The 13,054-nt window shown below is 34.2% G+C and overlaps 1 protein-coding gene across 1 annotated transcript; it reads left to right on the top strand.

The window, feature by feature from the left end:
* The first annotated feature begins 4,351 nt into the window (after positions 1-4,351).
* Positions 4,352-5,531, top strand: LOC132033705 (protein PHOSPHATE-INDUCED 1-like). The gene has a single exon (XM_059423755.1). The coding sequence runs from the start codon at positions 4,452-4,454 to the stop codon at positions 5,379-5,381; it is 930 nt and encodes a 309-aa protein (XP_059279738.1). The 5' UTR covers positions 4,352-4,451; the 3' UTR covers positions 5,382-5,531.
* Positions 5,532-13,054: the final 7,523 nt, after the last annotated feature.

The following is a 13,054-nucleotide window of genomic DNA, read 5'->3' as shown; positions in this document are numbered from 1 at the left end:
CATTTTAATCTTTTAAATAAAAATTAAGAAGTGCTCACACTGACTACTTGTTATAGGTTTTAACATATCTATCCAAACACTACTATTTATTTGTATATTCAACTTAAATATCTAAAAATATTTTGCAGCATTTGATGCTTATTATTTATTTTTAATCAAGTGGCCAAATAGCTCTTATAAGTTATACGTCTCGAAAAAGACTAGCTCCTGTCTGGCCATATATCTTGGATGTTTTTTTCAAAAATAAAATCGAAAACATTGTTTGTGCATGAATTTTGATCAGCTTTTTGAAAGATTCTGAAGAAAAAATTCCAAGTTCCAAATCAGTTTTTGGGTGAAACTTTTCTTCCACTCACAAATTTTAATTTTTTTTAAAGTAAAATACTTGTCCAATCACAACTTCAAGTTCCAAAAATTATTTTTCAACATAACTTCAAAAGCTCATTTTTTCAAGTTCCACAAAAACTATGGCCAAACGCTAGCTAAGCATCCTAAGCAGGCGTTTGGACATGCGAAATCAGCGTTTGGACATGCGATTTCTCAAAATTTCATCTCATGAGATGAAATCCCAAAGCATCCAAAAAGGCATGATTTGGGATTCCAAATCATGATTTCAAAATTTTTAAATGTAAAAATTGACCCATAAATTTATATTTTGTAAAAATAGATCCATAAGTTGGTAGATATATTTATCAACCATGTTTACCAACCATTTATATCAAATATTAAAAGATCTACAAGTTGGTAGTATATTTATAACAAATTTGCACTTACCAACCATGTGAGAGAATTATATTAAAGAGTAGTTACACTACAACTCATGTTCAATTTATCATTTTATTGAACTAAAGTTTGATCAATTGATGTTATATTTTTTAGAAAGGCTTTCTAGTAGCGTCTTAATTTTGTTATGAACTATGACTTGCTCATTTGGTAAGATTGTATAAGAATTGGAAAAGTTTTGATGGTATTCACAACTTGTGGGTTTTTATGTCTATAAGAAAAAATATAACTTAAGAAATTCAAATTGCATGTCCAAACAAAACTTCAATTTCAAATCATCATGATTTCAAACCATGTCCAAACGGCTCCTAACAATACAATAGGGGCGCAAACTAAAGCACTTGCAAGGGAATAGTCTATATGAGGATAGAATATACTACGGATAATGAAACACACAGTTGCTCACCGTAGTTCTATTCGTATAGAGTTCTCCAGAAGTTCTTTTATGTAGATATAGACAAAAAGTTCCTAAATTCTTGGACCATTTACAGCTAAGATGCTGCTGGATATCATAAGCAAGCAGCCGTAGTAATTAATTAAGTTCTAATTAAAAGTACGTTCCTCGTAGACTTTTTAATTTTCTATAGTTTTTGGCTAACCTTATTTTTTGGGTCCTTTTAAGTGTTTTATGATTATTCTTTGTATAGAACTAAGGATTCTCAAAGGCTCCCTAGTCTTTGCAGCCAAAAACTTAAAAAAAAACTAGTTAGTTAGCTAAGTATGAGGTATGCAATGTTCACGAAAAATGAAACAATGGCATTTTAGTATTAGGATAGTGTTATCCACAGCTGGAATTTTTTTTTAATGATTAAAAACAAAAGGCATCCGTGAGACACGCTGATCCTTTAGCTCCTAGTCACGGTTACCGGGGTTTTAGGGCATTGCAAGTAGACGCATAATACTATCCTTTTGATTTTTGAATCTTTAGTATAAAATTCTTGTTATTATTAATTCTGGCTCGTGAATTCATGTACATAAATATTTTATTCACATGTCCATACATGAAGTAGTTTCAAGAATTATATGATCAAATATTTGCGATGCAAATATCCCCCCGTATACCTCCTTCCTCATAATTAACGGCTCGTTCAATCACAAAAAATAAGTTGAAAGTAAAGCCTTAGAAAAAATTTTGGCAAATTTTGGCAAATCTTCCATAACTCTATTGTTCTAAATACCAGTATGAGTCAGCAATATTTCTTTCTAAGAATTTGTGGCAAAAAAAAAAAAAAAGTCCCACGAACATCATCTCTTGGAAATTGATTAAAATATGTCAAACGCTGCACATGACACTTTTGAGAATGTCTATAGTTTTCCCATGTTTTTGAATCTTTGGTTCACAACTATTTATCAAAAATATTTGTACATATAATTGTTAAGACGTAGTGCAAGGATATTGCACTATTTTATCCGTGACTGTCCCATTATCATCTAGTAGAGTATTTAGCTTTTATCTCATTTCAACAACGCATTTTGTAAACCATTGATCTAATACAATGCAAGCTGTACTTGCTCAAGTGGCTAATTATAAAATTATATTAGTAATTTAAATAATTAATTACTGTACGCGCGATATATCCTAGTGTGACGGGAGTGTAAGCTGACATATAGTGTGCAATGTACCGGACAACCAAGAATTGGTCAGTGTGAAAATTTAAAATTAAATAAGTTTAGCATTCTTGATTTATGGAGTTCATTGGATGCGCACATTTCTGGATACTGACTTAGTGCAGAAAAATTAACCTAGTTTATCCATTTCACATATATATGCACATTATAATATTCTAACCCCGTTACTTTATTCTGGGATTAGAGAATGGCTTCCTTGAGAACATACAATCTACATTTTATAATTAACTTAACAGCATTTTGTAATTCGATGAGTAACTTGTGGATAATAATTTTTGTACGTCAATGCATTTTTCTTGAATTTATTCAAGTAAAATATTTTCTTGAATTTTTTCTAGAGTTTGATTTTGTGTGTTTATTTTATAAAAATAAATCTATAACTGTAAAATTGATATTTTAACTAAAAAGGTGAATCTTCATATTTTATGAAGGAGTTAAATGGTCACTCAATTTATAGTAATTAGTCAACAAATCACTCAACTTTGTCTAATTATCTTCTATGATCATAACGTGTTAACCGTAAGTTTTTAGAAAAATAAATATTTAAAAAATTAAAATTAATATTTAGATTTATTTAGTTCCAAAATCATCCTAAATCCGACCCAGTTCTTTAACTTGACCCGCTTAAAGTATGTTTACTATTAAGAGACGTCCTTAATACTAACATTTGACTAAAAGAATAGGACCGTTCTCACTTCCCAGTAAATTTCCGTAGTAGTCCGTCCTTGTATCTCACTATGAAGGGTCTAAAAGAGGAAGCACATCATATTTACAATGGTAACTTCATAGAGAATACTAGATATTTGAAGTTAATTCTCATCTATGCTCCACTATTTTGCTATGCTGTGGTTTTACAATTTTTTTGTGTCTTGATCTGTTTTTTTGAAACGCATAAATGCAAAAAAGAGCACTGCTAAAGCGAAAGAGCCTAAAGCATAAAAAGAAGAAGTGGATAAAAGCAATTTAAAATGGAAATTACAGTTGTCACGTGATAGCTAGATCCAGCTGGATTATTCAATTTCACAGCTCTCTCTTCTTAGTATGCTGCAGCCATATATCTCACGAGACTTTTGTTGTGTCCACTTATTAACTAGCCAGTAGCCACAGCCACCTCGGATGCTTTTCTCAAGTTTTTTGAAATTAATTAAGGGCTAGGAAAATAAACTAACAACCATTAAAAATAAAACATCGTACTCCTCTGTTTCAATTTATGTAAACCTATTTTCTTTTTAATTCGTATCAAAATGAATAATCTTTTTTCTAATTTAGAAACAGATTCACTTTATGAAATGATTTACAGTCACACAAATATTCAAGACTTATTTTGAACCACAAGTTTCAAAAGCCTTTACTCTTTCTTAAATATTATGTCCAGTTAAATGAGTTCACATAAATTGAAACGGAGGAAATATTACTACGGAATAAAAACGAATGGCATATATTTTAAACAAGAATGCTCAGTCACATTTCTCAATACTCCTTTTTTGGCCAGCTAGACTCTTTCCTCTTGTCATATTTCCACACACACACTTCCCCATAACTGCCTCTTGTTATCCAGCCTGTGCAATACCCTTTTTCTTTTTCTTTTTTCTCATTAAAGCCTCAACGTCTCAAATTCTGTAGTCTGTACCTTCTAAATTTCCAATATACCCTTTGCTTTTTTAGTCACTGCTGTTATTCAATTATTATCCTTCAGGCCCCACATTAGAGCTCTCAATAGACTTTGTGGACCCGAAGCAAATGCTGTAACTAAGCTGTAACGCTTTTTTTTTTTTTTGTTATCCACTTACCCTCACCTTAAAGTGTAATGCGTTTGATTTTAGCAAAATGTCACATTCTCAGTAAGTTCCTCCATGACTCGTTTTAATGCTTTTTATATAGAACATTTTAAAGGAACATTTAAATAAAAATCTCACCACCCAATTACTCTCTCACTGTTCTGTATAAATACCACCATTCCTCACAACCATCTCATCTCACTCCACAGCTCCTCTCTTCCTCTACTCTAGTACTCTTAATTTTTTTTATAGAAACCAGCAATGGCTGCCCATTTGATTTTGAAACTCTTTCTTGTAATTTCTTTCTTTAGTGTGTGCTTTGCTTCAAGAAAGCTCAATGCTTTAGTCCAAGATCAGCTCTTGCAGTACCACAAAGGTCCACTTCTTTCTGGCAAAATCTCTGTCAATTTAATATGGTATGGCAAATTCAAGCCATCCCAAAGGGCCATTGTATCCGATTTTATCACTTCCCTTTCTTCTCCAACTCCATCTAAAACCCATCCTTCAGTAGCCGAATGGTGGAAAACCACAGAAAAATACTACCATCTCGCCAATTCCAAGAACACCCTTTCCCTCTCTTTAGGCAAACAAGTACTCCTTGAAAATTATTCCCAAGGAAAATCATTGACACAAAAACAAATCGTTCAATTAGCATCAAAGGGTGAACAAAAAGATGCTATTAACATTGTTTTGACCGCCTCAGATGTTGCCGTTGATGGGTTCTGTGTCAATCGGTGTGGAACCCATGGGTCTTCCAAAGGTGCTATTATTAAGGGCAAAACTTACAAATTTGCTTATATTTGGGTTGGTAACTCAGAAACCCAATGTGCTGGTTACTGCGCCTGGCCATTCCACCAGCCCATTTACGGACCACAAAGCCCACCATTGGGTGCACCAAACAACGATGTGGGTGTTGATGGTATGGTGATCAACTTGGCTAGCTTATTGGCTGGAACCGCCACGAACCCATTTGGAAATGGTTACTATCAGGGCGAAGCAGATGCGCCTTTGGAAGCTGCATCTGCCTGCCCTGGTGTTTATGCTAAGGGTGCTTACCCTGGCTATGCAGGTGATTTATTGGTAGACAAAACTACAGGTGCAAGCTACAATGCACATGGTACAAATGGAAGGAAATACTTGGTTCCTGCTTTGTATGATCCATCTACATCTTCTTGTTCAACTCTAGTCTAGAAAATGAATAGCAGGAAACTAGTTGGGTTTTGTAGTTGTACACGAAGAAGAAGCTAATCCAGTATAGTGAATACTGTAATTTTTGATTCGTTCATTTGTTTGAGGTTTAAAATTAAAGAGCAAATTGCTTCGGTTTGCTTTCAAAATCAATCATTGTCCAATTCTCCTTATTCTCATTACTTTCAGCAATTTTTGCTCATTAATAGTAGTAATTTGTTTGATAAAACGTAACCCTTAGAACCATTTAACAATGTGCCTAAAAGAAAAATATCCCAAAAAGAGAACAGTTATAAGTGCTTGCTCTGTTTCATTATGACATTCGTTCTCCTCCTCTCTATTGAATAACCCCTTTTCTAACTACGGAGTAGTAAATTTTCTTAATGGAGAATATCATATAACAAGTGTATAATTTGGCCCGGCAAACCAAAAAAGAGAGAAGAGAAAAGATAGTCAGGTGTTTGGAGATCCACCAATAAACTAAGTTGTAAATTGTTCCCATTTTACGAATTTCATATCTACAAGCCGTAGAAATTCTCTTGCAAAAATGCATGGTAGGCTATGTACAATACTCTTGTGATCGGATTCTTCCCAAATTCCGTACATAACTAAACTGCATCGGACTGCTCTACATTTGAACTAGTAGGTGTCCAGAAAATTCTCATATTAAAATACTTCCTTGAAGAAAATGATGTGTTGTGTTTGGTTACAATTTTTACAAAGAATATTTGAATTGGTTGAATGTGCTTGAAAGTGAAAAAAGAAAAAAAAAAAGAAAAGGTGAAAACAAAATTTTAAGTGTTTTTTTAATATATTTGAAATTTCAATGACCAAATGCTGATATCAAATAAAGTGGAAAAAAATTGAAAAAATCTCATGGCCAAACAGGCCCTTAACTATCATTTATCAAGAGGTATATTTGGCCCGTCAAACAAAACAAGTGAGAAGAAAAAAGAAAATCAGGTCCTTGGAGATCCACCGATAATAGGATTGAGAACATATCAGATTTCCTTCTCTCCATTTTAAAAGTCTACCTTAGATTGGAGAAAAATAACTAAGATTTAATTGACTAAAACAAGGGCTAATCATAGTTCATATAATTAATAACTTATCCATAAATATATTAAAATATTTTCTCTCTCTTCCTATTTTAATATTCCATCTTTTTTTTTCGATCAAAAACTTTTTAATGGTGATATTTTTCATAATATAGATAACTTTTTTTCGTAAATATACAATTATCAATTGAATAATGGGGTTTATATTATGTGAATTAGTAAGCATCACAATTGAAAAAATGAAAAATATCACCAATTGAATAATGGGTCTATTGGGAAAAAAAATTAAGTGGCAAAAGATAATCGGGTAAATTAGAAAAGATATTTTACTTTTAGGAAAAGTAAAATAGGTAGAGAGAGAAAATATTCTAATATATTAATGGATAAGTTATTAATCATATGAACTATGGTTAGGGCCTTGTTTTAGTCAATTAAATCTTAGTATTAATTCTAACACATGCGCTATGGTCCTTGGAAAATGGAGAGAATATCCAAGGAATTTTGATACGATAATCTAAGTTGCAAATTGTTCCATTAAATGAGTTTCATATCTAAATTATTAAGTATTCATAAAATTCTCATATACTATATTATTCTCATAAAATACCCCTTGAAGAAAATGATGTGTGGGTTTTACCCTCCAAAAATTCCTTTTAATTAACATGCATGCCAGTACATGTGGAATTAACTTCTTTTTTTATGTCACCTGAAATTAATTTCCACTACGCTAAGTTGAGCTCCTACTTTTTAAAATTTAAAAAAAAAAAAAAACAAACAAACGAACGAAACACTGAAACAAAGACCAACCTTAACTTTTTATCTATCTTTTGCCTCAACTTCAATTATTGGTATAAACCTGAAGTGTTCTTTTTCACGCGTTCTTGCCAAAGGTCGTCGACTTCACAGATTCGCCCACTTAAATTTTACTATGAAAGGGTTAGTCTCAACAGATGAACCAAGTGAAGAAAAAGCTAATTAGCTGTTGATCGTCAACGATGAACAAGATGAAGAAAAGAGATGAATTCCTCAAGAGAGAGGTATAGGAAATTAAGAATTTATAACAAAAATATAGTTTATAGAGTAATAAACCATTAGGACTAATTAGTAGATGGGCATTTTATCTGGGCAAAATTTTTAACTTTCACGCGTTTTGCAGAGATTGAAATTATTGCTTTCATCGTTACATGACATTTCAATGGTATTTTAATATCATAATAATGCAATTCATGAGGGTTCTATAAACATCTGATAGTTTAAGTATGAAACACCTAATAGTTTAAGTATGAAATTCATAAAATAATGATAATTTAGGAAATTTTGATGTACTAACTCTACTTATTATGATATATGATGGCTAGATCGTGTCAAGAGTCATCTTATGTACTACAGGGGCTCAACTCTAATATGTCTATAGCATCTCATTCATATACAATGTTTAAGTGAGAAGGAGACTGAAGTTAACCAAACTTAGTTCGCACCATGCCTCAAAATACCATAGTTCAAGGAACATATTCCTTTTAGTTTGAGAAAAGGAACTTCTTATGTCTAATATCCTACCTTGCATTTGTACTTTACATTTTACAAGCAAATGGGCTGAATAAAACACTAAACGGAAATATCTATGTGGATACTATTCCTCCATAAAAAAGAATTTTAAGGAGAATAACGAAAATTTCCAAGTAAATCAGGCAACTTGTTAGCTGTCATGCAACACTGTAATTTTCAACTTCCCGAATTATTGGTGATAGTTTTGATGGGGTATCTTTCTTTTGAAACAAGCTAGCATGCATATCTGCATTGGTTTGTTTTTCTCTATTCTTCTGTCAAGTCAATGATGAGCCGGGAGAGTTGTAACCCATAAGTCAAGCAGTGAAGATTTCCTCTTTCTTGTGTTGCGTAGCAGCTAGCTCCAGTTAATGAAAATGACTACGCGCTTCTTTTAAAGTTACTTTTCCACCTTGATTTCTTAGCAACTTCATCACAAACCGAACCAGGTACGCTCCCTACTGTATGTATAAATAGCCCTCCTCTCTTCCCTGTATTTCATCCAAACTACAAAGCTTTAGCTTCTTACTAGAGTCTCCCAGAGTTGTACCAACAACAAAAAAAATGTGTTCCCTTGATGGAGAAGACAAGTGAAAATAGAGCAGAAGGAGACTGTAAACTAGAATTATTTGACTGATCATACCTTACAAAGCTGCGACTGCAGTCTTTTCTATAAGGGAAAACCATAGCAAACTTAAGCTAAAATTTAGGAATTACCCGGAAATGTTAAAAACTAGATAACAAACCACGTTAAACTACAGTTTCTAAAGACTAGGACAAACCTAAAAGATAGGAATTTTATTTACTAACACGCTCCCTTAAACTAAAAGCTTTCAAAGCTTCAGTTTATCTTCATATTCTTGAGTTCTACCATGGTGCAAAGTCCCTGAAACTTCTCAGATTTTGAAAAGAACGTAACTTGAGAGGTTTAGTAAAAATATCCGCCAGCTGGTCTTCGCTTCGACAATACTTTAGCTCTATTGTCCCTTCATTGTTTAGATCTCGCAAGAAATAGTACTTCACGTCAATATGCTTGCTTCTTCCATGTAGCATCGGATTCTTTGACAACTTGATGGCAGAGTTGTTGTCACAAAAAATTGTAGTTGCTGTTACTTGTTTGAATTTCAGTTCTTCAAGCATTCTCCTTAACCAAACAGCTTGACAAGCAACAAATTCAGCTTCAGTACTTGACAAAGTCACTATTGATTGCTTCTTAGAAGACCACGAGACAGCCCCCGTGCATAGCATGAAAACATAACCAGAAGTGCTTCTTCCATCGTCTTCATCTCTTGTATAATCACTGTCAGTAAAACCAATTAAATAGGAAATTATCACCCCTTTTGTAGAACAAAACAAAATCCTTAGTTCCTTATGAGTAGCGAAGGATTCTCTTGGCAGCTAGCAGGTGAATTTCAGTAGGGCTCTCCATATATCTGCTTATGAGACTTACAACGTACATGATGTCGGGCCTTGTAGCAGTAAGATACATCAAGCTACCTACAATTTGCTTGTAGAGTATGCTGTCTACCATTTCTCCTTTTCCAGCTTTGTTTAGTTTCAGGCCAAACTCAACTGGAATGTTGGCGAGATTGTAATTCTGCATCTTGAACCTGTCTAAAATTTCCCGCACATACTTCTTTTGGGAAACAAATATGCCATCATCAGATTGCACTACTTCTAAACAAAGAAAATAATGCATCTTACCAAGATGGGACATCTCGAACTCATCCATCATAGACTTCTTGAAATCAGAAAACATGGCACTATCATTCCCAATAAATATAAGATCATCAACATATAAACACACAATGAGCATTTTACCAGATTCTCCAATTTTAACAAAAAGAGAGTGTTCATATGGACATTTCCAGAAACCAACTTTTAGAAACTAAGCCTCAATGCGACTATACCAAGCTCGCGGAGCTTGTTTTAGTCCATAAAGAGCTTTTTCAACTTGTACACCTTATGCTCATTTCCAACTTTAATATAACTAGGAGGTTGTTCTACAAATACCTGTTCTTCCAAGTGCCCGTACAAAAATGCCGACTTGACGTCTAGTTGGAAAATAGACCAAGAATTTTGTGCCGCCAAACTAATCACCTATTTGATTATATCGTGTCTCACAACTGGAGCAAATACTTATGTGTAGTCAATTCCATATTCCTGTTTGTACCCCTTAGCTACCAGTCGCGCTTTATACTTCTCAATTTCACCATTTTCCTTCAGCTTTTTCTTATAGACTCACTTTACACCAATTGTTTTGTGCCCCTTAGGAAGATCAACAAGCTCTCAAGTTTCATTCCTTTCAATAGCTTCAATTGCAGCATCCACCGCCTTCTTCCGTTGCACTTCCTTGATGTCATTTTCAAAGCTTGTCGGGTCGCAATCTGTAAACAATGCAAGGTGAGAAAATGCATCATCTTTCATATATATTCCCGTTACCTCATAGTCCAACATCCATGCAGGCCCTTTTCGAGCACAACGAAGAGACTTATTTGTTGCTTCAGTTTCTTCTAAGGTTGTTGGTAAGGATTCAGCAGTTGGTAAAGTTTCAGCAGTTGGTAGAATTTCAGCAGCCGTAGGAGTGGAATTCTCTGAATTTTTAGGTATTGTAGCTACTGTTTCGGCTTCATTATCAAATAAGATTGGAGTAGACTGCTGTATATTCCAATCCCAAGTGATATCTTCATCAAAAATAACATCTCGGCTGGTCACAACCTTCTTTGTCAATGGATTGAAAAGCTTGTACGCCTTGGATGCCTCGCTAACACCAAGAAAAACATATTTCTCGCCTCTATCATCAAGCTTCTTTCTTTTTGCATCAAGAACATGTGCATGAGCAATGCACCCATAAATTTTGAAGTGGTCTACAACAGGTTTCCTTCCGCTCCAAGCTTCCTCAGGTGTCGCATCTCGAAGAGCAAAAGTGGGACTTCTGTTCAGGATGTGGATGCTCCAATTCACTGCTTCCAGCCAAAATTGTTGTGGAACTCTTCCTCGAGTCAGCAAGGTACGAACCAATGGTTCTGTTCTTCCTCTCCGCCACACCGTTTTGTTGCGGTGTATATGCTGCTGTGAGCTCTTTTCGAATGCCATGAGTCTCACAAAATTCATGAAATACCTTAGAGCAATATTCCTTTGCGATCTATCTGAATGCTCTTAATGGTCCTTCCAGTCTCATTCTCCACACGAGCTTTGAAGCTTTTAAAGACATTAAAAGCCTCTCATTTTTCCAGCAGAGTATACACCTAAGTCTTCCTGGAATAATCATCAATAAAGGTTATAGAATATTTTTTACCTCCATTAGAAATCGAATTTATTGGCCCACAAATATCCAAGTATACCAGCCCCAGTACCCTTTTGGATCTCCAGGACTTACCTTTGGGGAAATGAGAACGATGTTGTTTGCCAACAACACATTCTTCACAAAATTGGGAGGGAACAACGATTTCAGGACGTCCCGTCACCATACTCTTCTTCTGAAGGATGTTCAAGCCACCAAAGTTCAAGTGACCATATCGAAAATGCCACAACCATGAAGAATCCTTCACTTCAGCCATCAAACAAGATTGCATACTATCAATCTTTAGCGAAAACAATCTGTTGGAGCTCATCTGAACTATTGCAATAGCTCCTATCGTAGGTTCATAAATTTCACACTCACCCTTCTTAATCATAATGACATAACCATTCTCTTGTAACTCACCAGCACTAACTAAATTGCTTTTCAAGTTAGGAACATACAACACATTAGATATTTTTTCAAAAAAACCATTCTTAGTTTTAATCATGATATCACATTTTCCCATCACTTCCACATATGAACAGTCACCAAATGTCACAGTAGAATGAAAATTTTCTTTTAGAGATGAAAAAGAAATTTACTTCCACACATATGGTTACTGCATCCGAAATCCACGTACCAAATATCTTACTTATGCTTTGTTCCATCTTGGACAGCTATTTCAACAAAAATCGACTTTTTTCCATTTTCATTAGGCAGCATAGTATATCATTTAGAACGATAATGACCAAATTTATGACAACGATAACATTCTACCTTGGATTTGTCAAAATTGCAAAGGAGTTAGAAGTCTGCACTGCTGTACCCTAAAGTAAGGGTGGCATAAAGTAAGGGTGGCAGGGGGGACGGGACGGGGACGGTAGGGGACATTTGGGGGCGACGGGACGGGGACTTTTTAAAGGGGGACTTTAGGGGGGACCGGGACTATGGGGGGACGGGATTAGAGAGGACTTTTTGGGGGGCCCGTCCCGTCCCACTCCAATGGGGGGACGGGACGGGCCTGGGGGGGGGGGGGGGAGGGCGGGAGACTTTTCTTATAAAACTTCAAACTTAACATTTAAATTAGTAACTTATTAACTAATATTAAATTTTCAAGTCTTTATAAAAAATTTAAAGACTTGGATTTATTTTTAGGTATTTATATTTTATAATAGGAGAAAATAATTTCAAGTAAGAACTATTTATTTTTTATAACTTATAACTTTAAAGTCTTTAAATGTATTTAACAACGGCTATTTTTTTTTAACTTCTAAGGGCTATTATTTTTAATTTATTACATAATATTAAATATACTTTCAAGTCTTTATAATCTTTATAAATAATTGCATTCTTTTTTGTAGTTATGTAAAGAAAAATAATTTCAAGTAAGAACTTTGTGTTTATTTATTCAAAAATTAAAATAGATCTTTTAAATTTCATAAAACTTGACTCAAAGTCTCAAATACAAGAAGAGCACCTAATCTACACAAACACCTTCTAGGAAGGGTTCCTTTCAATTAGGCCTCTAAGTTACAATAAGATCAACTAATCTATCTAGAAGGGTTCGCTTTAACTAGGCATCTAAGTTAATTATAAATTATCACACTAAAACTTGTACGGATCTATGTACATTTTTTCTAATTGTCGTATCGCTTCTGTTGCATTCAATTATGGAATTGGTATATCTCCTTGACGGTCCATAAGTTCCATGCCATCATCTCTATTAGTGTTGATTATCTCTTCATATTCTTCTTCTTCTTGACGGGTTAATTTTGGTAGCCCACGATTTC

The sequence above is a fragment of the Lycium ferocissimum genome, chromosome 10 (genome assembly GCF_029784015.1).
Source record: "Lycium ferocissimum isolate CSIRO_LF1 chromosome 10, AGI_CSIRO_Lferr_CH_V1, whole genome shotgun sequence".
NCBI classification, from domain to species: domain Eukaryota; kingdom Viridiplantae; phylum Streptophyta; class Magnoliopsida; order Solanales; family Solanaceae; genus Lycium; species Lycium ferocissimum.
Note: the sequence above shows the minus strand (reverse complement) of the source record. Positions and strands in the feature narration are given on the sequence as shown.